The sequence below is a fragment of the Heterodontus francisci genome, chromosome 46, assembly GCF_036365525.1.
Source record: "Heterodontus francisci isolate sHetFra1 chromosome 46, sHetFra1.hap1, whole genome shotgun sequence".
NCBI lineage: Eukaryota > Metazoa > Chordata > Chondrichthyes > Heterodontiformes > Heterodontidae > Heterodontus > Heterodontus francisci.
The window spans coordinates 19,342,058-19,367,567 of NC_090416.1; the positions used below are offsets into that span (position 1 = coordinate 19,342,058).

The following is a 25,510-nucleotide window of genomic DNA, read 5'->3' on the forward strand; positions in this document are numbered from 1 at the left end:
GGGATCAGTGAGGCCCTGTCTCACAGTCTGTGTTTGACTTGTCTGCATGCAAATGATTGTGGAGGGAGGAGAGGGCTATGTGCTCACCAGGAGAATGAACCACAGGCTTCAGAACTGACCTCAGAAACTGGTGGGTGGAGGTGAAGCTAAAGGGAGAAGTAACCTGAGGGGATTGGAGCCTCAGCTGGCTAATGGACCAGAGGAAAAGATGCACTTCAGCTAAATGCATGTTAGTATGTGATGCCCAGTAAATTGATCTTTGTGTTCCCAGTGTTGTACATTTCCAAGTGGTGTTTCTGGACAAACTGGAGAATTGTACTGCTGGCTGTTTTCATAGTTCATGCACTTGCAGTAACAGGCTGATTAATGGTGCAGACAAATCTGGTCTCAGTGCTGTAACGGGATTGTTAAATCACTTGTGAATTGGGACCAGCTAATCGCTGCCCTTGAGACTCCATGTAGTGGTTTGGCCATTACAGAGAAATTCTTCCAGAGTCCTGGGCGGTATTCCTTCTCTTAGCCAAAACCACTATCCTCAGGCATCCTGAAGTGCTTCATTGTTACAGGCAGTATGTTATAAGTGAAGCTGGGGTTTAAAGTTTCTGCACTCAATCAGGCTTTGCTTCTGATAACTGGTTAGGACTTTGTTCTTTGCTTTAATTCTGGTGCCAATGTTGCCACAGTGTGAAAGAATAATTATTTGCACACATTGTTACCACCTGCACTGAGTCACTTTCTAGAAGTGCACACTGGCTCTGTTCCTGACTAGAATTTCAATCTAACTGGAGTTAGAGACTTTGTCAGGTTGATTTCCCCTCTGTTACTTTCTCAAATTGTCATTGTGTGAGCATAAGCGTGTGGTTTTACTTGCTTACCGTGGAGTCTCAAAGGCTCCGTATAAGGTTTAAATGAATGAGCCCGTAATCTTTCCAACACAGAGAGTGACTAGCTAGTGCTACACTGCAATGTCAGCTTAGAGTTTGTGCTCTCCAGAGTGGTACCTGAACCTACAGCCTTCGGACTTGGAGTGAGAGTGCTACCGCTGAGCCATGCCTGACACTTAAGAGATTGTGTTCATGTAACAGTTTAGTTTAGAGATACAGCACTGAAACAGGCCCTTCGGCCCACCGAGTCTGTGCCGACCATCAACCACCCATTTATACTAATCCTACACTAATTCCATATTCCTACCACATCCCCACCTGTCCCTATATTTCCCTACCACCTACCTATACTAGGGGCAATTTATAATGGCCAATTTACCTATCAACCTGCAAGTCTTTGGCATATGGGAGGAAACCGGAGCACCCGGAGGAAACCCACGCAGACACAGGGAGAACTTGCAAACTCCACACAGGCAGTACCCAGAATTGAACCCGGGTCACTGGAGCTGTGAGGCTGCGGTGCTAACCACTGTGCCGCCCACAGCTTCTAACAAACATGAAACATCCCGTGGAGAGGTTAGAAGAGGTGATTGAAAGATATTTAGAGAGGGAGTGGCAGAGCATGGCACCAATGCAGCTGAAAGCTCTGCAACAAATGATAGGGGAAAGGGAGGGAGGGATGCAGAACCTCCAGGAGGAGATGGAGCTGTGGTACTGGAGAGAGTATGGACACAATGGCTATTTTGAACCTTGTATTGGGTGGGGGTGCAGGGAAGCAGTATAGGTAGGTTTGATGGTCATGGGTCAGCGAGGCAGTAGGTGTGATTTGGACAGGGTACATGCAGCAGAGTCCTGAACTAGTTGAAGATGGTGGAGAGAGGCTTGATGGCAGATGAGGAGTCTGACAGCTTAGGGCAGTCACTGGGGTGGAGCTAGTGATATCTTTAGGACTGTACTATATTCCTTGTACATTAAGGGTTAGTTACACTTGGTGAGTGTGGGGGGCTGACTGGAGCCACTTGGGGGGTGGGGGTTTGAATCACTAATTGTTCCCTGCCAAAAATAACATTCTTGCAAACTCAAATTCACTTCACAAATGACACCTTTCTGCAGTGACTATAGGGACAGGAGAAGGCCATTCAGCCTCAAGCCTATTTCATCATTCAGTAAAATCATGGCTGCCCTGTATCCGCCGCCGTGGTTCCACATCGCTTAATACCCTTGGCTAGTGCACATCTATCAGTCTCTGATTTAAGACTATCGACTGAGCTCACATCTTCTGCTTTTTGTGGGACAGAGTGCCAGATGTACCACCCTTTGGCACAGTCAGTGGCAAAACGTTAAATGTTGGGTACAGAGTGATTGGGGTGGAAGAGCTGCTAAGCAGAGATGATCCATGGTGAAAGTGGGTAAATGATGACCCTTTTAAGCATGTCCGTCAACAGTAGATTGCATTTATATAGTGTATTTAATATATAGTGTCCCAAGGCACTTTGCAGTAGTGTGGTCAAAGTGGTCAGTTTTAAAGGAGGAGAAAGAGATGCAGAGGTTTAGGGAGGGAATTCCAGAACTTGGGGCCCAGGCAGCTGAAGGCACGGCCGCCAGTGGTGGGACGATGGAAATCGGGATGCGTAAGAGGCTGGAATTGGAGGAGCGCAGGGACTTCTTAGGGATGTACGACTGGAAGAGGTCACAGAGATGGGGATGAGGCCAGGGAGGGATTTGAAAACGGGAGGTTTGCCTTCTGTGGCCTTTTCTGCAGGTGAGAGTATGAAATGCTGGCATCTCCTGGTAAATAGTTGCCATCTCTACCCCATCTGCCTACAAGGTGGGAGGGGCATCTTTTTTTTTTTTAAAACTGCACTTCTGTAGTATTGTGTTTGTCGGGGAAAGGTTTAGGTCGTGAAGGATTCAGTGTCTCAAGAATAGTTGGGTCGCTTATCGTGTGCGTGCTTAAATGAGATCCTATAACATAATCTGTTCTAAACGGATTGGAATGGATTTCCAAGGGTCTGCCTTTGTTTAGAACATACTGTTCCGAGGGAGATGCTCTACCTTGGGGAGCTGGCAGTGCTACAGCTGAGGAATTAGGGAATTTTGCTGCCTTGGAAAACTAGTGTGAGTCGGAGATTCACGTTGGAGAGCTGTCAGTAGGTGAGTCCTGGTACATTGTGCAGATCCTTCTCCATCTTTGGGTATTAATAGTTAGTGGGAAATCTGTACTGGTTTCTGTAAGCTGTCCTTTGCTGTGTCATTGGTGTAGGTGATGCTGCACTAGATAAATGTGGTGTTCCCCTGATTGTATTGTGCTCTACAGACTAATTCTATAAATCATGTTTTTTAATCATCAGGGATGTCCGAGCTGGATTGGGGCTTTCCAATACAGGCACCCAGTGCTGACATCAAACGCAATTACAGAGTAAAGCTCCCTCTACACTGTCCCCCATCAAACACTCCCAGGACAGGTACAGCACGGAGTTAGATACAGAGTAAAGCTCCCTCTACACTGTCCCCATCAAACACTCCCAGGACAGGTACAGTACGGAGTTAGATACAGAGTAAAGCTCCCTCTACACTGTCCCCATCAAACACTCCCAGGACAGGTACAGCACGGAGTTAGATACACAGTAAAGCTCCCTCTACACTGTCCCATCAAACACACCCAGGACAGGTACAGCACGGGGTTAGATACAGAGTAAAGCTCTCTCTACACTCTTCCCCCATCAAACACTCCCAGGACAGGTACAGTACGGGGGTTAGAAAAAAAAAAAAATGGGGTTAGATACACAGTAAAGCTCCCTCTACACTGTCCCATCAATGCCTATTATCCCGCAAAGTTAACACTTAAGGTGTTTTTCACTTGCAACTTTCCCGCTCCTAGAGCTTGACGAAAACGGATGCAATCTCTGATCTGGGCTGGTTTAGAACTCCTGTCCCAGAGGCAAAGGGCCAATGCCTCACACAAAGCCCACTCCCTCAAAGCCTTAAATTCTGATGGTGAAATGGCAGCTCCTGAGTCCTTTGAGTAAAGAGCCGCTTGGTGGACATCTCCCCCTGACACAGGTACTGTTCTTCAGATTGATCGTCCTGATGACTGACAATGGATTTCTTTTGGGTCTTGGGTCTTAGAGTCATTTATGGCATTGAAGGAGGCCATTCGACCCATCGAGTCCATGCCTGCTCTCTGGGGAGCAATCCAGTCAGCCCCACTCCCTGGCTCTATCCCTGTAACCCTGCCAGTTTATTTCCTTCAGGTGTTTCTTTTTTCTTTTCCAAATTTCTTTTGGAAACATTGATTAATTGTCTCTGCATCTATCACCCTCATGGATTAAGAGTTTCAGGTCATTACCACTCACTGCGTTTTCAAAAAAAAAATTCTCACATTCCCCCTGCATCTCTTGCCCAAAACATTCAATCTGTGTTCCTTAGTTTTTGTACCATCAGTTAACAGGAACAGTTTTTCCTAGTCTAACTTATCTCAGCCTGTTATAATCTTGTACACCTCTTATCAAATCTCCCCTCAATCTCCTTTCCTCCAGATCTTGTGCATGCTCGGCTGTACGTCTTATCTTCAACAAGAGCAGGGTCGGGTGGCTCATCTCTTGGGAACCCGTGGGCCTGGACCTCTCAGCCAGAGTGCAGGATGAGCTCTTTGGTGAAACTAGCACTTGGTGATTCGTTGGGGCAGATGGTGTGCTGCGTGTCGTCACAAACAGATGGGAAAATCCCAGGGATCAGCAAACCTGGAAAACTGAGCCGGGATGATTACCAGAGGCACCTGCGGGCACTGGAAGAGAGGTATGCATCAAAGGCATCTCTTTCACGTGACTGTTGACAGGCTATTTGACTAGAAGGGGCATCACTGTCTGCTCAGTCCGACCACCTGAATTTCATGCTTCCCAACAGATGTCAATGCTTCACAGTTACTGACAGACAAATTCTGCTTTTTATTATGTGGGAATCCAGGATTTATTTCAAACCCGCGTTTTGGGGAACGGATTCTATGATTATTACCCTTTCTCTGTGAGCTGGTCTTGCTCAGGAGCTAGGAATCCTGGAGGATTTCCCCCTTCCCCTCCCTCTTTCCCCCAACATTAGGACACTAAGGCCAGTCAAACCGCATTCTCACTCTAACAACACACAGCATCCTTGCACCTTCCAGCACTGTAACTACAAAAGTCAGTCTCTAGCTCTCACTACTGCACTGTTAATCCTCATTTCACTTCAGCCTCTCCCTATGAGATCTCATGTTCTCGTTCCCTCTTCCTATCTCCTTTACTCGCTTTCCTTCACATTCTTCCCTCTCCCCCTCTCTATCTCACCACCCATCTGTCTGTGCCCCAGTCTGGGAGGTATAGTGTTGCTGAAAAGTAACTCCTGTTCCATCTTATTCCCCTCTTCACCATTGGATAAAACTCTTTGTCCTTGTTTTGAAGCTTCCTTTTCTTTTTAAATTGCTGAAGGGTTGATACTGGGACTTGACAATCTCACACCACACTGGTGCGAGATGGGACCTGGGTTACCTCAAGTCCAAGATTTCAGGATGTGGTTTCAACTTTCTTTCTGTTTCCAGGAAGAAGCGAGATGAGGACCTTGCTCAGAAGAAAGCAGAAAGAGCAGCCATGAGGACTCATTTGAGACAGAAGTACCAGCTTCACCAGGTATTGGCCATCTTGCAGTGCCTGTCCAGGTTGCAATCTGTTTGTCTTCACAATGCTCCCTCCTGGCCTGACGCCCCCACTGGGGTACAGGTTTCATGGGCACTGGCCATTCTTCAGGTGTGAGCCCAGATGATAAGATGTTCTTCACCTGTTTGCAGGTGTTACTGGAGGGGCCCTTTCTACCGCATGGTGCCAAGGCCACCAGCTAAGATTAACTAATTCACACAGAGCAGGAAGTGAGCATCTGGTGGCTTAATCACTGATTAAACTCTGAGTGGCTCGGTGAGCTGTCCGGATACTCAGCCCCTGTATTGGTGTGTGTTACAACACACAGCTAGTGGGAGAGGGGAGGTCTGTGTGTTACAGCACACGGCTACTGGGTGAGAGGAGGTCTGTGTTACAGCACACAGCTAGTGGGAGAGGGGAGGTCTGTGTGTTACAACACACAGCTAGTGGGAGAGGGGAGGTCTGTGTGTTACAACACACAGCTAGTGGGAGAGGGGAGGTCTGTGTGTTACAACACACAGCTAGTGGGAGAGGGGAGGTCTGTGTGTTACAACACACAGCTAGTGGGAGAGGGGAGGTCTGTGTGTTACAACACACAGCTAGTGGGAGAGGGGAGGTCTGTGTGTTACAACACACAGCTAGTGGGAGAGGGGAGGTCTGTGTGTTACAACACACAGCTAGTGGGAGAGGGGAGGTCTGTGTGTTACAACACACAGCTAGTGGGAGAGGGGAGGTCTGTGTGTTACAACACACAGCTAGTGGGAGAGGGGAGGTCTGTGTGTTACAACACACAGCTAGTGGGAGAGGGGAGGTCTGTGTGTTACAACACACAGCTAGTGGGAGAGGGGAGGTCTGTGTGTTACAACACACAGCTACTGGGAGAGGGGAGGTCTGTGTGTTACAACACACAGCTAGTGGGTGAGGGGAGGTCTGTGTTACAACACACAGCTAGTGGGAGGTCTGTGTTACAACACACAGCTAGTGGGAGAGGGGAGGTCTGTGTGTTACAACACACAGCTAGTGGGAGAGGGGAGGTCTGTGTGTTACAACACACGGCTAGTGGGAGAGGGGAGGTCTGTGTGTTACAACACACGGCTAGTGGGAGAGGGGAGGTCTGTGTGTTACAACACACGGCTAGTGGGAGAGGGGAGGTCTGTGTTACAGCACACGGCTAGTGGGAGAGGGGAGGTCTGTGTTACAGCACACGGCTAGTGGGAGAGGGGAGGTCTGTGTTACAGCACACGGCTAGTGGGAGAGGGGAGGTCTGTGTTACAGCACACGGCTAGTGGGAGAGGGGAGGTCTGTGTTACAACACACGGCTAGTGGGAGAGGGGAGGTCTGTGTTACAACACACGGCTAGTGGGTGAGGGGAGGTCTGTGTTACAGCACACGGCTAGTGGGTGAGGGGAGGTCTGTGTTACAGCACACAGCTAGTGGGAGGTCTGTGTTACAGCACACAGCTAGTGGGAGAGGGGAGGTCTGTGTGTTACAACGCACAGCTAGTGGGAGAGGGGAGGTCTGTGTGTTACAACGCACGGCTAGTGGGAGAGGGGAGGTCTGTGTGTTTCAACACACGGCTAGTGGGTGAGGGGAGGTCTGTGTTACAGCACACGGCTAGTGGGTGAGGGGAGGTCTGTGTTACAGCACACGGCTAGTGGGTGAGGGGAGGTCTGTGTTACAGCACACAGCTAGTGGGAGAGGGGAGGTCTGTGTGTTACAACACACGGCTAGTGGGAGAGGGGAGGTCTGTGTGTTACAACACACGGCTAGTGGGAGAGGGGAGGTCTGTGTGTTGCAGCACACGGCTAGTGGGAGAGGGGCTGTCTGTGTTCCAGCACACGGCTAGTGGGAGAGGGGCGGTCTGTGTGTTACAACACATGGCTACTGGGTGAGGGGCGGTCTGTCTGTGTTACAGCACACGGCTCCTGGGGGAGGGGCAGTCTGTGTTACAACACACAGCTAGTGGGAGAGGGGCGGTCTGTGTGTTACAACACACAGCTAGTGGGAGAGGGGAGGTCTGTGTGTTACAACACACAGCTAGTGGGAGAGGGGAGGTCTGTGTGTTACAACACACAGCTAGTGGGAGAGGGGAGGTCTGTGTGTTACAACACACAGCTAGTGGGAGAGGGGAGGTCTGTGTGTTACAACACACAGCTAGTGGGAGAGGGGAGGTCTGTGTGTTACAACACACAGCTAGTGGGAGAGGGGAGGTCTGTGTGTTACAACACACAGCTAGTGGGAGAGGGGAGGTCTGTGTGTTACAACACACAGCTAGTGGGAGAGGGGAGGTCTGTGTGTTACAACACACAGCTAGTGGGAGAGGGGAGGTCTGTGTGTTACAACACACAGCTAGTGGGAGAGGGGAGGTCTGTGTGTTACAACACACAGCTAGTGGGAGAGGGGAGGTCTGTGTGTTACAACACACAGCTAGTGGGAGAGGGGAGGTCTGTGTGTTACAACACACAGCTAGTGGGAGAGGGGAGGTCTGTGTGTTACAACACACAGCTAGTGGGAGAGGGGAGGTCTGTGTGTTACAACACACAGCTAGTGGGTGAGGGGAGGTCTGTGTTACAACACACAGCTAGTGGGAGGTCTGTGTTACAACACACAGCTAGTGGGAGAGGGGAGGTCTGTGTGTTACAACACACAGCTAGTGGGAGAGGGGAGGTCTGTGTGTTACAACACACAGCTAGTGGGAGAGGGGAGGTCTGTGTGTTACAACACACAGCTAGTGGGAGAGGGGAGGTCTGTGTGTTACAACACACAGCTAGTGGGAGAGGGGAGGTCTGTGTGTTACAACACACAGCTAGTGGGAGAGGGGAGGTCTGTGTGTTACAACACACAGCTAGTGGGAGAGGGGAGGTCTGTGTGTTACAACACACAGCTAGTGGGAGAGGGGAGGTCTGTGTGTTACAACACACAGCTAGTGGGAGAGGGGAGGTCTGTGTGTTACAACACACAGCTAGTGGGAGAGGGGAGGTCTGTGTGTTACAACACACAGCTACTGGGAGAGGGGAGGTCTGTGTGTTACAACACAGCTAGTGGGTGAGGGGAGGTCTGTGTTACAACACACAGCTAGTGGGAGGTCTGTGTTACAACACACAGCTAGTGGGAGAGGGGAGGTCTGTGTGTTACAACACACAGCTAGTGGGAGAGGGGAGGTCTGTGTGTTACAACACACAGCTAGTGGGAGAGGGGAGGTCTGTGTGTTACAACACACAGCTAGTGGGAGAGGGGAGGTCTGTGTGTTACAACACACGGCTAGTGGGAGAGGGGAGGTCTGTGTGTTACAACACACGGCTAGTGGGAGAGGGGAGGTCTGTGTGTTACAACACACGGCTAGTGGGAGAGGGGAGGTCTGTGTGTTACAACACACGGCTAGTGGGAGAGGGGAGGTCTGTGTTACAGCACACGGCTAGTGGGAGAGGGGAGGTCTGTGTTACAGCACACGGCTAGTGGGAGAGGGGAGGTCTGTGTTACAGCACACGGCTAGTGGGAGAGGGGAGGTCTGTGTTACAGCACACGGCTAGTGGGAGAGGGGAGGTCTGTGTTACAACACACGGCTAGTGGGAGAGGGGAGGTCTGTGTTACAACACACGGCTAGTGGGTGAGGGGAGGTCTGTGTTACAGCACACGGCTAGTGGGTGAGGGGAGGTCTGTGTTACAGCACACAGCTAGTGGGAGGTCTGTGTTACAGCACACAGCTAGTGGGAGAGGGGAGGTCTGTGTGTTACAACGCACAGCTAGTGGGAGAGGGGAGGTCTGTGTGTTTCAACACACGGCTAGTGGGTGAGGGGAGGTCTGTGTTACAGCACACGGCTAGTGGGTGAGGGGAGGTCTGTGTTACAGCACACGGCTAGTGGGTGAGGGGAGGTCTGTGTTACAGCACACAGCTAGTGGGAGAGGGGAGGTCTGTGTGTTACAACACACGGCTAGTGGGAGAGGGGAGGTCTGTGTGTTACAACACATGGCTAGTGGGAGAGGGGAGGTCTGTGTGTTGCAGCACACGGCTAGTGGGAGAGGGGCTGTCTGTGTTCCAGCACACGGCTAGTGGGAGAGGGGCGGTCTGTGTGTTACAACACATGGCTACTGGGTGAGGGGCGGTCTGTCTGTGTTAGAGCACACGGCTCCTGGGGGAGGGGCAGTCTGTGTTACAACACACAGCTAGTGGGAGAGGGGCGGTCTGTGTGTTACAACACACAGCTAGTGGGAGAGGGGAGGTCTGTGTGTTACAACACACAGCTAGTGGGAGAGGGGAGGTCTGTGTGTTACAACACACAGCTAGTGGGAGAGGGGAGGTCTGTGTGTTACAACACACAGCTAGTGGGAGAGGGGAGGTCTGTGTGTTACAACACACAGCTAGTGGGAGAGGGGAGGTCTGTGTGTTACAACACACAGCTAGTGGGAGAGGGGAGGTCTGTGTGTTACAACACACAGCTAGTGGGAGAGGGGAGGTCTGTGTGTTACAACACACAGCTAGTGGGAGAGGGGAGGTCTGTGTGTTACAACACACAGCTAGTGGGAGAGGGGAGGTCTGTGTGTTACAACACACAGCTAGTGGGAGAGGGGAGGTCTGTGTGTTACAACACACAGCTAGTGGGAGAGGGGAGGTCTGTGTGTTACAACACACAGCTAGTGGGAGAGGGGAGGTCTGTGTGTTACAACACACAGCTACTGGGAGAGGGGAGGTCTGTGTGTTACAACACACAGCTAGTGGGTGAGGGGAGGTCTGTGTTACAACACACAGCTAGTGGGAGGTCTGTGTTACAACACACAGCTAGTGGGAGAGGGGAGGTCTGTGTTACAGCACACGGCTAGTGGGAGAGGGGAGGTCTGTGTTACAGCACACGGCTAGTGGGAGAGGGGAGGTCTGTGTTACAGCACACGGCTAGTGGGAGAGGGGAGGTCTGTGTTACAGCACACGGCTAGTGGGAGAGGGGAGGTCTGTGTTACAACACACGGCTAGTGGGAGAGGGGAGGTCTGTGTTACATCACACGGCTAGTGGGTGAGGGGAGGTCTGTGTTACAGCACACGGCTAGTGGGTGAGGGGAGGTCTGTGTTACAGCACACAGCTAGTGGGAGGTCTGTGTTACAGCACACAGCTAGTGGGAGAGGGGAGGTCTGTGTGTTACAACGCACAGCTAGTGGGAGAGGGGAGGTCTGTGTGTTACAACGCACGGCTAGTGGGAGAGGGGAGGTCTGTGTGTTTCAACACACGGCTAGTGGGTGAGGGGAGGTCTGTGTTACAGCACACGGCTAGTGGGTGAGGGGAGGTCTGTGTTACAGCACACGGCTAGTGGGTGAAGGGAGGTCTGTGTTACAGCACACAGCTAGTGGGAGAGGGGAGGTCTGTGTGTTACAACACACGGCTAGTGGGAGAGGGGAGGTCTGTGTGTTACAACACACGGCTAGTGGGAGAGGGGAGGTCTGTGTGTTACAACACACGGCTAGTGGGAGAGGGGAGGTCTGTGTGTTGCAGCACACGGCTAGTGGGAGAGGGGCTGTCTGTGTTCCAGCACACGGCTAGTGGGAGAGGGGCGGTCTGTGTGTTACAACACATGGCTACTGGGTGAGGGGCGGTCTGTCTGTGTTACAGCACACGGCTCCTGGGGGAGGGGCAGTCTGTGTTACAACACACAGCTAGTGGGAGAGGGGCGGTCTGTGTGTTACAACACACAGCTAGTGGGAGAGGGGCGGTCTGTGTGTTACAACACACAGCTAGTGGGAGAGGGGAGGTCTGTGTGTTACAACACACAGCTAGTGGGAGAGGGGAGGTCTGTGTGTTACAACACACAGCTAGTGGGAGAGGGGAGGTCTGTGTGTTACAACACACAGCTAGTGGGAGAGGGGAGGTCTGTGTGTTACAACACACAGCTAGTGGGAGAGGGGAGGTCTGTGTGTTACAACACACAGCTAGTGGGAGAGGGGAGGTCTGTGTGTTACAACACACAGCTAGTGGGAGAGGGGAGGTCTGTGTGTTACAACACACAGCTAGTGGGAGAGGGGAGGTCTGTGTGTTACAACACACAGCTAGTGGGAGAGGGGAGGTCTGTGTGTTACAACACACAGCTAGTGGGAGAGGGGAGGTCTGTGTGTTACAACACACAGCTAGTGGGAGAGGGGAGGTCTGTGTGTTACAACACACAGCTAGTGGGAGAGGGGAGGTCTGTGTGTTACAACACACAGCTACTGGGAGAGGGGAGGTCTGTGTGTTACAACACACAGCTAGTGTTTGAGGGGAGGTCTGTGTTACAACACACAGCTAGTGGGAGGTCTGTGTTACAACACACAGCTAGTGGGAGAGGGGAGGTCTGTGTGTTACAACACACAGCTAGTGGGAGAGGGGAGGTCTGTGTGTTACAACACACAGCTAGTGGGAGAGGGGAGGTCTGTGTGTTACAACACACGGCTAGTGGGAGAGGGGAGGTCTGTGTGTTACAACACACGGCTAGTGGGAGAGGGGAGGTCTGTGTTACAGCACACGGCTAGTGGGAGAGGGGAGGTCTGTGTTACAGCACACGGCTAGTGGGAGAGGGGAGGTCTGTGTTACAGCACACGGCTAGTGGGAGAGGGGAGGTCTGTGTTACAACACACGGCTAGTGGGAGAGGGGAGGTCTGTGTTACAACACACGGCTAGTGGGTGAGGGGAGGTCTGTGTTACAGCACACGGCTAGTGGGTGAGGGGAGGTCTGTGTTACAACACACGGCTAGTGGGAGAGGGGAGGTCTGTGTGTTACAACGCACAGCTAGTGGGAGAGGGGAGGTCTGTGTTACAACACACGGCTAGTGGGAGAGGGGAGGTCTGTGTGTTTCAACACACGGCTAGTGGGTGAGGGGAGGTCTGTGTGTTACAACACACAGCTAGTGGGAGAGGGGAGGTCTGTGTTACAGCACACAGCTAGTGGGAGAGGGGAGGTCTGTGTGTTACAACACACGGCTAGTGGGAGAGGGGAGGTCTGTGTGTTACAACACACAGCTAGTGGGAGAGGGGAGGTCTGTGTGTTACAACACACAGCTAGTGGGAGAGGGGAGGTCTGTGTGTTACAACACACAGCTAGTGGGAGAGGGGAGGTCTGTGTGTTACAACACACAGCTAGTGGGAGAGGGGAGGTCTGTGTGTTACAACACACAGCTAGTGGGAGAGGGGAGGTCTGTGTGTTACAACGCACAGCTAGTGGGAGAGGGGAGGTCTGTGTGTTTCAACACACGGCTAGTGGGTGAGGGGAGGTCTGTGTTACAACACACAGCTAGTGGGAGAGGGGAGGTCTGTGTGTTACAACACACAGCTAGTGGGAGAGGGGCGGTCTGTGTTCCAGCACACGGCTAGTGGGTGAGGGGAGGTCTGTGTGTTACAACACACGGCTAGTGGGAGAGGGGAGGTCTGTGTGTTACAACACACAGCTAGTGGGAGAGGGGCGGTCTGTGTTCCAGCACACGGCTAGTGGGTGAGGGGAGGTCTGTGTGTTACAACACACAGCTAGTGGGAGAGGGGAGGTCTGTGTTACAACACACAGCTAGTGGGAGAGGGGCGGTCTGTGTTCCAGCACACGGCTAGTGGGTGAGGGGAGGTCTGTGTGTTACAACACACGGCTAGTGGGAGAGGGGAGGTCTGTGTGTTGCAGCACACGGCTAGTGGGAGAGGGGCTGTCTGTGTTCCAGCACACGGCTAGTGGGAGAGGGGCGGTCTGTGTGTTACAACACACGGCTAGTGGGAGAGGGGAGGTCTGTGTGTTACAACACACGGCTAGTGGGAGAGGGGAGGTCTGTGTGTTGCAGCACACGGCTAGTGGGAGAGGGGAGGTCTGTGTGTTACAACACACAGCTAGTGGGAGAGGGGAGGTCTGTGTGTTACAACACACAGCTAGTGGGAGAGGGGAGGTCTGTGTGTTACAACACACAGCTAGTGGGAGAGGGGAGGTCTGTGTGTTATAATACACAGCTAGTGCGAGAGAGGAGGTCTGTGTTACAACACACAGCTAGTGGGAGAGGGGAGGTCTGTGTTACAACACACAGCTAGTGGGAGAGCGGAGGTCTGTGTTACAACACACAGCTAGTGGGAGAGGGGAGGTCTGTGTTGCAACACACAGCTAGTGGGAGAGGGGAGGTCTGTGTTACAACACACAGCTAGTGGGAGAGGGGAGGTCTGTGTTACAACACACAGCTAGTGGGAGAGGGGAGGTCTGTGTTACAACACACAGCTAGTGGGAGAGGGGAGGTCTGACTGTGTTACAACACACAGCTAGTGGGAGAGGGGAGGTCTGTGTTATAACACACAGCTAGTGGGAGAGGGGAGGTCTGTGTTTCAACACACAGCTAGTGGGAGAGGGGCTGTCTGTCTGTGTTACAGCACACGGCTCCTGGGGGAGGGGCAGTCTGTGTTACAACACACAGCTAGTGGGAGAGGGGCGGTCTGTCTGTGTTACAGCACACGGCTCCTGGGGGAGGGGCGGTCTGTCTGTGTTACAGCACACGGCTCCTGGGGGAGGGGCAGTCTGTGTTACAACACACAGCTAGTGGGAGAGGGGCGGTCTGTGTGTTACAACACACGGCGAGTGGGAGAGGGGAGGTCTGTGTGTTACAACACACGGCTAGTGGGAGAGGGGCGGTCTGTGTTCCAGCACACGGCTAGTGGGAGAGGGGAGGTCTGTGTGTTGCAGCACACGGCTAGTGGGAGAGGGGCGGTCTGTGTGTTACAACACACGGCTAGTGGGAGAGGGGAGGTCTGTGTGTTACAACACACGGCTAGTGGGAGAGGGGAGGTCTGTGTGTTACAACACACGGCTAGTGGGAGAGGGGAGGTCTGTGTGTTACAACACACGGCTAGTGGGAGAGGGGAGGTCTGTGTGTTACAACACACAGCTAGTGGGAGAGAGGAGGTCTGTGTTACAACACACAGCTAGTGGGAGAGGGGAGGTCTGTGTTACTACACACAGCTAGTGGGAGAGGGGAGGTCTGTGTTACAACACACAGCTAGTGGGAGAGGGGAGGTCTGTGTGTTACAACACACAGCTAGTGGGAGAGGTGAGGTCTGACTGTGTTACAACACACAGCTAGTGGGAGAGGGGAGGTCTGTGTGTTACAACACACGGCTAGTGGGAGAGGGGAGGTCCGTGTTACAACACACAGCTAGTGGGAGAGAGGAGGTCTGTGTGTTACAACACACAGCTAGTGGGAGAGGGGAGGTCTGTGTGTTACAACACACGGCTACTGGGTGAGGGGCTGTCTGTCTGTGTTGCAGCACACGGCTCCTGGGGGAGGGGCAGTCAGTGTTACAACACACAGCTAGTGGGAGAGGGGCGGTCTGTCTGTGTTACAGCACACGGCTCCTGGGGGAGGGGCGGTCTGTCTGTGTTACAGCACACGGCTCCTGGGGGAGGGGCAGTCTGTGTTACAACACACAGCTAGTGGGAGAGGGGCGGTCTGTGTGTTACAACACACGGCTAGTGGGAGAGGGGAGGTCTGTGTGTTACAACACACGGCTAGTGGGAGAGGGGCGGTCTGTGTTCCAGCACACGGCTAGTGGGAGAGGGGAGGTCTGTGTGTTACAACACACAGCTAGTGGGAGAGGGGCGGTCTGTCTGTGTTACAGCACACGGCTCCTGGGGGAGGGGCAGTCTGTTACAACACACAGCTAGTGGGAGAGGGGCGGTCTGTGTGTTACAACACACGGCGAGTGGGAGAGGGGAGGTCTGTGTGTTACAACACACGGCTCGTGGGAGAGGGGCGGTCTGTGTTCCAGCACACGGCTAGTGGGAGAGGGGAGGTCTGTGTGTTACAACACACAGCTAGTGGGAGAGGGGCGGTCTGTGTGTTACAACACACGGCTCGTGGGAGAGGGGAGGTCTGTGTGTTCCAACACAAGGCGAGTGGGAGAAGGGAGGTCTGTGTGTCACAACACACGGCTAGTGGGAGAGGGGAGGTCTGTGTGTTACAACACACAGCTAGTGGGAGAGGGGAGGTCTGTGTGTTACAACACACGGCTAGTGGGAGAGGGGAGGTCTGTGTGTTACAACACACGGCTAGTGGGAGAGGGGAGGTCTGTATGTTACAACACATGGCTAGTGGGAGAGGGGAGGTCTGTATGTTACAACACACAGCTAGTGGGAGAGGGGAGGTCTGTGTGTTACAACACACAGCTAGTGGGAGAGGGGAGGTCTGTGTGTTACAGCACACAGCTAGTGGGTGAGGGGAGGTCTGTGTTACAGCACACGGCTAGTGGGTGAGGGGAGGTCTGTGTTACAGCACACGGCTAGTGGGAGAGGGGCGGTCTGTGTGTTACAACACACGGCTAGTGGGAGAGGGGCGGTCTGTGTGTTGCAACACACAGCTAGTGGGAGAGGGGAGGTCTGTGTGTTACAACACACAGCTAGTGGGAGAGGGGAGGTCTGTGTGTTACAACACACGGCTAGTGGGAGAGGGGAGGTCTGTGTGTTACAACACACGGCTCCTGGGGGAGGGGAGGTCTGTGTGTTACAACACATGGCTAGTGGGAGAGGGGAGGTCTGTGTGTTCCAGCACACGGCTAGTGGGAGAGGGGAGGTCTGTGTGTTACAACACACGGCTGGTGGGAGAGGGGCGGTCTGTGTGTTGCAGCACACGGCTAGTGGGAGAGGGGCGGACTGTGTTACAGCACACGGCTAGTGGGAAAGGGGAGGTCTGTGTGTTGCAGCACACGGCTAGTGGGAGAGGGGCGGTCTGTGTTACAGCACACGGCTAGTGGGAGAGGGGAGGTCTGTGTGTTGCAGCACACGGCTAGTGGGAGAGGGGAGGTCTGTGTGTTACAACACACGGCTAGTGGGAGAGGGGCTGTCTGTGTTACAGCACACGGCTCCTGGGGGAGGGGCAGTCAGTGTTACAACACACAGCTAGTGGGGGAGGGGCGGTCTGTCTGTGTTACAGCACACGGCTCCTGGGGGAGGGGCGGTCTGTCTGTGTTACAGCACACGGCTCCTGGGGGAGGGGCAGTCTGTGTTACAACACACAGCTAGTGGGAGAGGGGCGGTCTGTGTGTTACAACACACGGCTAGTGGGAGAGGGGAGGTCTGTGTGTTACAACACACGGCTAGTGGGAGAGGGGCGGTCTGTGTTCCAGCACACGGCTAGTGGGAGAGGGGAGGTCTGTGTGTTGCAGCACACGGCTAGTGGGAGAGGGGAGGTCTGTGTGTTACAACACACGGCTAGTGGGAGAGGGGCGGTCTGTGTTCCAGCACACGGCTAGTGGGAGAGGGGAGGTCTGTGTGTTGCAGCACACGGCTAGTGGGAGAGGGGAGGTCTGTGTGTTCCAACACACGGCTAGTGGGAGAGGGGCGGTCTGTGTTCCAGCACACGGCTAGTGGGAGAGGGGAGGTCTGTGTGTTACAACACACAGCTGGTGGGAGAGGGGAGGTCTGTGTGTTACAACTCACAGCTAGTGGGAGAGGGGCGGTCTGTGTGTTCCAGCACACGGCTAGTGGGAGAGGGGAGGTCTGTGTGTTACAACACACAGCTGGTGGGAGAGGGGCGGTCTGTGTGTTGCAGCACACGGCTAGTGGGAGAGGGGCGGTCTGTGTGTTGCAGCACACGGCTAGTGGGAGAGGGGCGGTCTGTGTTACAGCACACGGCTAGTGGGAGAGGGGAGGTCTGTGTGTTGCAGCACACGGCTAGTGGGAGAGGGGCGGTCTGTGTTACAGCACACGGCTAGTGGGAGAGGGGAGGTCTGTGTGTTGCAGCACACGGCTAGTGGGAGAGGGGAGGTCTGTGTGTTACAACACACGGCTAGTGGGAGAGGGGCTGTCTGTGTTACAGCACACGGCTCCTGGGGGAGGGGCAGTCAGTGTTACAACACACAGCTAGTGGGAGAGGGGCGGTCTGTCTGTGTTACAGCACACGGCTCCTGGGGGAGGGGCGGTCTGTCTGTGTTACAGCACACGGCTCCTGGGGGAGGGGCAGTCTGTGTTACAACACACAGCTAGTGGGAGAGGGGCGGTCTGTGTGTTACAACACACGGCTAGTGGGAGAGGGGAGGTCTGTGTGTTACAACACACGGCTAGTGGGAGAGGGGCGGTCTGTGTTCCAGCACACGGCTCGTGGGAGAGGGGAGGTCTGTGTGTTGCAGCACACGGCTAGTGGGAGAGGGGCGGTCTGTGTTCCAGCACACGGCTAGTGGGAGAGGGGAGGTCTGTGTGTTGCAGCACACGGCTCCTGGGGGAGGGGCAGTCTGTGATACAACACACAGCTAGTGGGAGAGGGGCGGTCTGTCTGTGTTACAGCACACGGCTCCTGGGGGAGGGGCGATCTGTCTGTGTTACAGCACACGGCTCCTGGGGGAGGGGCAGTCTGTGTTACAACACACAGCTAGTGGGAGAGGGGCGGTCTGTGTGTTACAACACACGGCTAGTGGGAGAGGGGAGGTCTGTGCGTTACAACACACGGCTAGTGGGAGAGGGGCGGTCTGTGTGTTCCAGCACACGGCTAGTGGGAGAGGGGAGGTCTGTGTGTTACAACACACAGCTAGTGGGAGAGGGGCGGTCTGTGTTACAGCACACGGCTAGTGGGAGAGGGGAGGTCTGTGTGTTGCAGCACACGGCTAGTGGGAGAGGGGCGGTCTGTGTTCCAGCACACGGCTAGTGGGAGAGGGGAGGTCTGTGTGTTGCAGCACACGGCTAGTGGGTGAGGGGCGGTCTGTGTGTTACAACACACGGCTAGTGGGAGAGGGGAGGTCTGTGTGTTGCAGCACACGGCTCCTGGGGGAGGGGCAGTCTGTGTTACAACACACAGCTAGTGGGAGAGGGGCGGTCTGTCTGTGTTGCAGCACACGGCTCCTGGGGGAGGGGCAGTCTGTGTTACAGCACACAGCTAGTGGGAGAGGGGAGGTCTGTGTGTTACAACACACGGCCAGTGGGAGAGGGGAGGTCTGTGTGTTCCAACAAACAGCTAGTGGGAGAGGGGAGGTCTGTGTGTTACAACACACAGCTAGTGGGAGAGGGGAGGTCTGTGTGTTACAACACACGGCTAGTGGGAGAGGGGAGGTCTGTGTGTTACAACACACGGCTAGTGGGAGAGGGGAGGTCTGTGTGTTACAACACACGGCTAGTGGGAGAGGGGAGGTCTGTGTGTTACAACACACGGCTAGTGGGAGAGGGGAGGTCTGTGTGTTAGAACACACAGCTAGTGGGAGAGGGGAGGTCTGTGTGTTAGAACACACAGCTAGTGGGAGAGGGGAGGTCTGTGTGTTAGAACACACAGCTAGTGGGAGAGGGGAGGTCTGTGTGTTACAACACACAGCTAGTGGGAGAGGGGAGGTCTGTGTGTTACAACACACAGCTAGTGGGAGAGGGGAGGTCTGTGTGTTACAACACACGGCTACTGGGTGAGGGGCTGTCTGTCTGTGTTCCAGCACACGGCTCCTGGGGGAGGGGCAGTCAGTGTTACAACACACAGCTAGTGGGAGAGGGGAGGTCTGTGTGTTACAACACACGGCTACTGGGTGAGGGGCTGTCTGTCTGTGTTACAGCACACGGCTCCTGGGGGAGGGGCGGTCTGTCTGTGTTACAGCACACGGCTCCTGGGGGAGGGGCAGTCTGTGTTACAACACACAGCTAGTGGGAGAGGGGAGGTCTGTGTGTTACAACACACGGCTAGTGGGAGAGGGGAGGTCTGTGTGTTACAACACACAGCTAGTGGGAGAGGGGAGGTCTGTGTTACAACACACAGCTAGTGGGAGAGGGGAGGTCTGTGTTACAACACACAGCTAGTGGGAGAGGGGAGGTCTGTGTTACAACACACAGCTAGTGGGAGAGGGGAGGTCTGTGTTACAACACACAGCTAGTGGGAGAGGGGAGGTCTGTGTTACAACACACCGCTAGTGGGAGAGGGGAGGTCTGTGTGTTACAACACACAGCTAGTGGGAGAGGTGAGGTTTGACTGTGTTACAACACACAGCTAGTGGGAGAGGGGAGGTCCGTGTTACAACACACAGCTCGTGGGAGAGGGGAGGTCTGTGTTTCAACACACAGCTAGTGGGAGAGGGGCGGTCTGTGTTACAACACACAGCTAGTGGGAGAGGGGAGGTCTGTGTGTTACAACACACGGCTACTGGGTGAGGGGCTGTCTGTCTGTGTTACAGCACACGGCTCCTGGGGGAGGGGCAGTCAGTGTTACAACACACAGCTAGTGGGAGAGGGGCGGTCTGTCTGTGTTGCAGCACACGGCTCCTGGGGGAGGGGCAGTCAGTGTTACAACACACAGCTAGTGGGAGAGGGGCGGTCTGTCTGTGTTACAGCACACGGCTCCTGGGGGAGGGGCGGTCTGTCTGTGTTACAGCACACGGCTCCTGGGGGAGGGGCAGTCTGTGTTACAACACACAGCTAGTGGGAGAGGAGCGGTCTGTGTGTTACAACACACGGCTAGTGGGAGAGGGGAGGTCTGTGTGTTACAACACACGGCTCGTGGGAGAGGGGCGGTCTGTGTTCCAGCACACGGCTAGTGGGAGAGGGGAGGTCTGTGTGTTGCAGCACACGGCTAGTGGGAGAGGGGCGGTCTGTGTTCCAGCACACGGCTAGTGGGAGAGGGGAGGTCTGTGTGTTACAACACACAGCTAGTGGGAGAGGGGCGGTCTGTGTTACAGCACACGGCTAGTGGGAGAGGGGAGGTCTGTGTGTTGCAGCACACGGCTAGTGGGAGCGGGGCGGTCTGTGTTCCAGCACACGGCTAGTGGGAGAGGGGCGGTCTGTCTGTGTTGCAGCACACGGCTCCTGGGGGAGGGGCGGTCTGTCTGTGTTGCAGCACACGGCTCCTGGGGGAGGGGCGGTCTGTCTGTGTTACAGCACACGGCTCCTGGGGGAGGGGCGGTCTGTCTGTGTTACAGCACACGGCTCCTGGGGGAGGGGCAGTCTGTGTTACAACACACAGCTAGTGGGAGAGGGGCGGTCTGTGTGTTACAACACACGGCTAGTGGGAGAGGGGAGGTCTGTGTGTTACAACACACGGCTAGTGGGAGAGGGGCGGTCTGTGTTCCAGCACACGGCTAGTGGGAGAGGGGAGGTCTGTGTGTTACAACACACAGCTAGTGGGAGAGGGGCGGTCTGTGTTACAGCACACGGCTAGTGGGAGAGGGGAGGTCTGTGTGTTACAACACACGGCTAGTGGGAGAGGGGAGGTCTGTGTGTTACAGCACATGGCTAGTGGGAGAGGGGAGGTCTGTGTGTTACAACACACGGCTAGTGGGAGAGGGGAGGTCTGTGTGTTACAGCACACGGCTAGTGGGAGAGGGGAGGTCTGTGTGTTACAACACACGGCTAGTGGGAGAGGGGAGGTCTGTGTGTTACAACACACAGCTAGTGGGAGAGGTGAGGTCTGTGTGTTACAACACACAGCTAGTGGGTGAGGGGAGGTCTGTGTTACAGCACACGGCTAGTGGGTGAGGGGAGGTCTGTGTTACAGCACACGGCTAGTGGGAGAGGGGCGGTCTGTGTGTTACAACACACAGCTAGTGGGAGAGGGGCGGTCTGTGTGTTACAACACACGGCTAGTGGGAGAGGGGAGGTCTGTGTGTTACAACACACGGCTAGTGGGAGAGGGGAGGTCTGTGTGTTACAACACACGGCTAGTGGGAGAGGGGAGGTCTGTGTGTTACAACACACGGCTCCTGGGGGAGGGGAGGTCTGTGTGTTACAACACACGGCTAGTGGGAGAGGGGAGGTCTGTGTTCCAGCACACGGCTATTGGGAGAGGGGAGGTCTGTGTGTTACAACACACAGCTAGTGGGAGAGGGGCGGTCTGTGTGTTGCAGCACACGGCTAGTGGGAGAGGGGCGGTCTGTGTTACAGCACACGGCTAGTGGGAGAGGGGAGGTCTGTGTGTTGCAGCACACGGCTAGTGGGAGAGGGGCGGTCTGTGTTACAGCACACGGCTAGTGGGAGAGGGGAGGTCTGTGTGTTGCAGCACACGGCTAGTGGGAGAGGGGAGCTCTGTGTGTTACAACACACGGCTAGTGGGAGAGGGGAGGTCTGTGTGTTACAACACACGGCTACTGGGTGAGGGGCTGTCTGTCTGTGTTACAGCACACGGCTCCTGGGGGAGGGGCAGTCAGTGTTACAACACACAGCTAGTGGGAGAGGGGCGGTCTGTCTGTGTTACAGCACACGGCTCCTGGGGGAGGGGCGGTCTGTCTGTGTTACAGCACACTGCTCCTGGGGGAGGGGCAGTCTGTGTTACAACACACAGCTAGTGGGAGAGGGGCGGTCTGTGTGTTACAACACACGGCTAGTGGGAGAGGGGAGGTCTGTGTGTTACAACACACGGCTAGTGGGAGAGGGGCGGTCTGTGTTCCAGCACACGGCTAGTGGGAGAGGGGAGGTCTGTGTGTTGCAGCACACGGCTAGTGGGAGAGGGGCGGTCTGTGTTCCAGCACACGGCTAGTGGGAGAGGGGCGGTCTGTCTGTGTTACAGCACACGGCTACTGGGTGAGGGGCGGTCTGTGTTACAGCACACGGCTACTGGGTGAGGGGCGGTCTGTGTTACAGCACACGGCTACTGGGTGAGGGGCGGTCTGTGTGTTCGAATACGTGGCTAGTGGGAGAGGGGAGGTCTGTGTGTTCGAATACGTGGCTAGTGGGAGAGGGGAGGTCTGTGTGTTCGAATACGTGGCTAGTGGGAGAGGGGAGGTCTGTGTGTTTTTGTGGGTTTCACACCAGGGTGAGCTGATGATCTTGGGAAACATTTTGCTTCTGACAGGAAGGATAAATTGGGGTCACTGTTGTAATGTAGGAAACGCAGCAGCCAATTTGTGCACAGCAAGACCCCACTCACAGCAATGTCGCAAAGACCAGATCATCTGTTTTATTGATGGTGCTTGAGGGATAAATATTAACCCCAGGATGTGGCGGCCAAACAAAATGCCCTGCTCTTCCAATAGTGACCATGGGATCTTGTACATTTATTTGTGTCGTAGTGGAAGAGGAGGTAGTTGAAACACTGGATGAGGGTAACGTGGTTGATGTATACATGTACTTTCAAAAAGCATTTAATAAAGTGCCACGTAACAGGTTTATCAGCAGATTTTGAGCCCATGGAATAAAAGTGACAGTGGCAGCATAGATACGAAACTTGCTGAGTGACAGGAAACAGGAGTGGTGAACAGTTGTTTTTCAGACTGGAGGAAGATATATAGTGGGGTTCCCCAGGGGTCAGTATTAGGAATACTGCTTTCATTGATCTATATTAATGACCAAGACTTGGGTGTGCTGAGCATCATTTCAAAATTTGCAGATGACAGACTTTGACGTATTGTGTACTGAGGAGGATAGTGATAGACTCCAAGAGAACATAGACCGGCTGATGGAATGGGCAGACACATGACAGATGAAATTTAATACAAGAACGTGTGAAGTGATTCATTTTGGTCGGAAGAACGAGGAGAGGCAATATAAAATAAAGGGTACAGTTCTAAGGTGCAAGAATAAAGGGATCTGGGGGTATATGTGTGCAAACCGTTGAAGGTGGCAGGGCAGGTTGAGAATAAGGCATATGGGACCTTGGACTTTATAAATAGAAGCAAAGAGTACAAAAACAAGGGAGTTGTGGTGAACTGTCATAAAACCGTAACTGAGTATTGTGTCCAATTCTGGGCAGCATACTTTAGGAAGGATATGAAGGCTTTCGAGAGGGTGTGTCAAACGTTTATCAGAATGGTTCTAGGGATGAGGAACTTTAGTTACGGGGATAGATTGGAGAAGTTGAGACTGTTGTTCTTCGAGAAGGTTGAGAGATATTTGATAGAGATATTCAAAATGAGGGGTCTGGACAGAGTAAATAGGGAGAAACGTTTCACATTGGCAGAAGGATGGTAAAAACCAGAGGTGACATGAGGAAAAACTTTTTTATGCAGCGCGTGGTTAGGTTGTGGAATGAAAGTTCGGTAGAGATGGATTCAATTGTGGCTTTCAAAAGAGAATTGGATAATTATCTGAACAAAAAAGATTTTCAGATCTATGGCGAGAAGGCTGGGGAGTGGGACTAGCTGAATTGCTCTTGCAGAGAGATGGCGTGGAGACAGTGGCCTCTTTCCGTGCTGTACCATTCTTTGATTCTAGGAGAGGGCGAATGGTGCCTCAGTTTAATGTCTCACCTGAAAGAGTTCCCTTTAACACAAGAAATAGGAGCAGGATTAGACCATATTGCCCGTCAAGCCTGTTCCGCTAATCAATACGATCATGGCTGACCTTAGACGTCAACTCCACTTTCCCGCCCGCTCGCCATATCCCTTGATTCCCTGAGAGACCAAAAGTTTGTCTATCCCAGCCAGGCAGTGCAACGCCCCCTTGGGCCTGCCCTGGGTGTGTCAGCCTGGTTTCTGGGCTCCAGTTTCTGTAGTAGGACCTCAGTGAGGAGGGAGAGCTGGCTATGTTAATCATCACTGTAACACGGCAGGCTGGAGATGAATGCTGTCCTCAAATATCTCTCTCTCTCTCTCTCTCTCTCTCCCCTTTTCCGCCTCCCCTACCAGAATGAGAAGGACACACAGCAGCTGAGAGCGGTGAATGGGAGGGTGAATCTGCCTGTGGAGCTGGCTGCCATCGTCCATGTGGGGGGAAGGCCAGAGAACATGCCATCGCTGCGCAGGGGGTTACCTGGGCTACCGGACACCAAACTGACCGAGCTGACCAACACGGCCCAGGCCACCGTCAACCACCTGCGCCAGACCACACAACGACAGTGTGCGCTGATGTAACTGGGTCAGGGTTCAAGCCCAGCAGCATCCCCATCTTCCAGTTCAAGCCAGGAACCTCTCCATCTCTCTTTTGGTGGGAGACGCCGGTGGGGGTACAGTAGTTTGATCCAAAATGTTCTTCTGATGGATTTCTCCAACAGCTTTTTCCGACTCCCCAATGGCCACATTCCCTGCTCTGTCTACAATAGAGACATGTGCCCACAGCTTCACCAACACCTGCCTCTGCACAGCTGGTGCAGTGCGGAGTAATGGTAGCAGTGGTGCCAGCATTCTCTACCCTACCTCACCCTTACCCCCCTCCCCTGAGGGAAGTGACTCCCTGTCATAAACCTGAGCTATTGCTACTTAGACTTCTTTTATATTTTGGCTCCTCCTCTACCTGTATCTAGCCCCATTTAAAAAAAAAATTTTTGTAGAGGGAGCTTTACTCTGTATCTAACTGTATATAAAATAAATTTCATAAGGTGACCTTTATATTCCAGGCTCTCTTACTTTGCTTGAGGGGGCCTTTATTCCCCAGGCCCCCTTTATATACATTTTAAATAAACAACTATTAGAATCAAATAAATAAAACAGAAACTCAAATTAAAATAGTATTTTCAGCATCGATGCACACCAGTTGGCCACCGGCCACGGAAGGCTTCAAGCGAACCGGCAGACACCGCATGCTCCTTCTCCAAGGACGCCCAGGCGCGATCGAACGTAACTGTGGAAGAGGGGCAGGCAATCAGGGCGGACGGACACCCCCCTCCCCCCCACGACGGCCCGCAGCCTGGGCCTGTGAATTGCCACCTTGGCCAGGCCCAGGAGCAGACCGGCGAGGAGATCCTCCTCCCGGCCCAAGCCCCTCCGCACCGGGTGCCCAAAGATCAGGAGCGTGGGGTTGAAGTGTGGCCAAAACATGAGGAGCAGCCCCTTCAAATACTCAGAGGGGCTGCAACCTTGCACACTCCATATATATGTGGAACACTGATTCATCCAGACAGTCTGGGAGTCCGTGAACTTGCTTAAAAGTCTATTGCACGGGACTACCCTGGGCAGCACCCTCCACCCCAGGTCCCCAATGTAAAGGGGGAGGACTGCCATGAAGAGGGACCTCCGTCGAGGTTTCCCCTCGCTGCCAAATGGTAACACGGACTGCCAGGGCTGACGAGGGCGAGGAAGTGGAGAGTGTGCAGGAGCAACCAGTACATGAAGCCCCTCCACGCCATGTACAACGGCACAGAGGGCATTCTGAAAGGCGGCTTGG

The 25,510-nt window shown here is 54.0% G+C and overlaps 1 protein-coding gene across 2 annotated transcripts; it reads left to right on the forward strand.

The window, feature by feature from the left end:
- The first annotated feature begins 61 nt into the window (after positions 1–61).
- Positions 62–24,744, forward strand: LOC137356993 (complexin-3-like). Of its 2 annotated transcripts, XM_068022921.1 has the most exons (5): positions 62–229; positions 3,236–3,349; positions 4,424–4,682; positions 5,458–5,545; positions 24,037–24,744. In XM_068022921.1, exons 2-5 carry the CDS (start codon positions 3,238–3,240, stop codon positions 24,259–24,261), a joined length of 684 nt encoding a protein of 227 aa, XP_067879022.1. In that variant the 5' UTR covers positions 62–229; positions 3,236–3,237; the 3' UTR covers positions 24,262–24,744. The 2 variants fall into 2 exon arrangements, with proteins under 2 accessions (XP_067879022.1, XP_067879021.1); XM_068022920.1 differs by lacking the exon at positions 62–229 and having other exon boundaries at positions 1,898–3,349.
- The last annotated feature ends 766 nt before the right edge of the window (positions 24,745–25,510 follow it).

Bases quoted from the DNA above. Each gene is read 5' to 3' on its own strand.
- LOC137356993 (XM_068022921.1), top strand. From the start codon at position 3,238: ATGTCCGAGCTGGATTGGGGCTTTCCAATACAGGCACCCAGTGCTGAC. The intron at 3,350-4,423 runs GTACAGCACGGA...CCTTTCCTCCAG, and splicing joins ATCAAACACTCCCAGGACAG to ATCTTGTGCATGCTCGGCTG. The intron at 5,546-24,036 runs GTATTGGCCATC...CTCCCCTACCAG, and splicing joins AGAAGTACCAGCTTCACCAG to AATGAGAAGGACACACAGCA.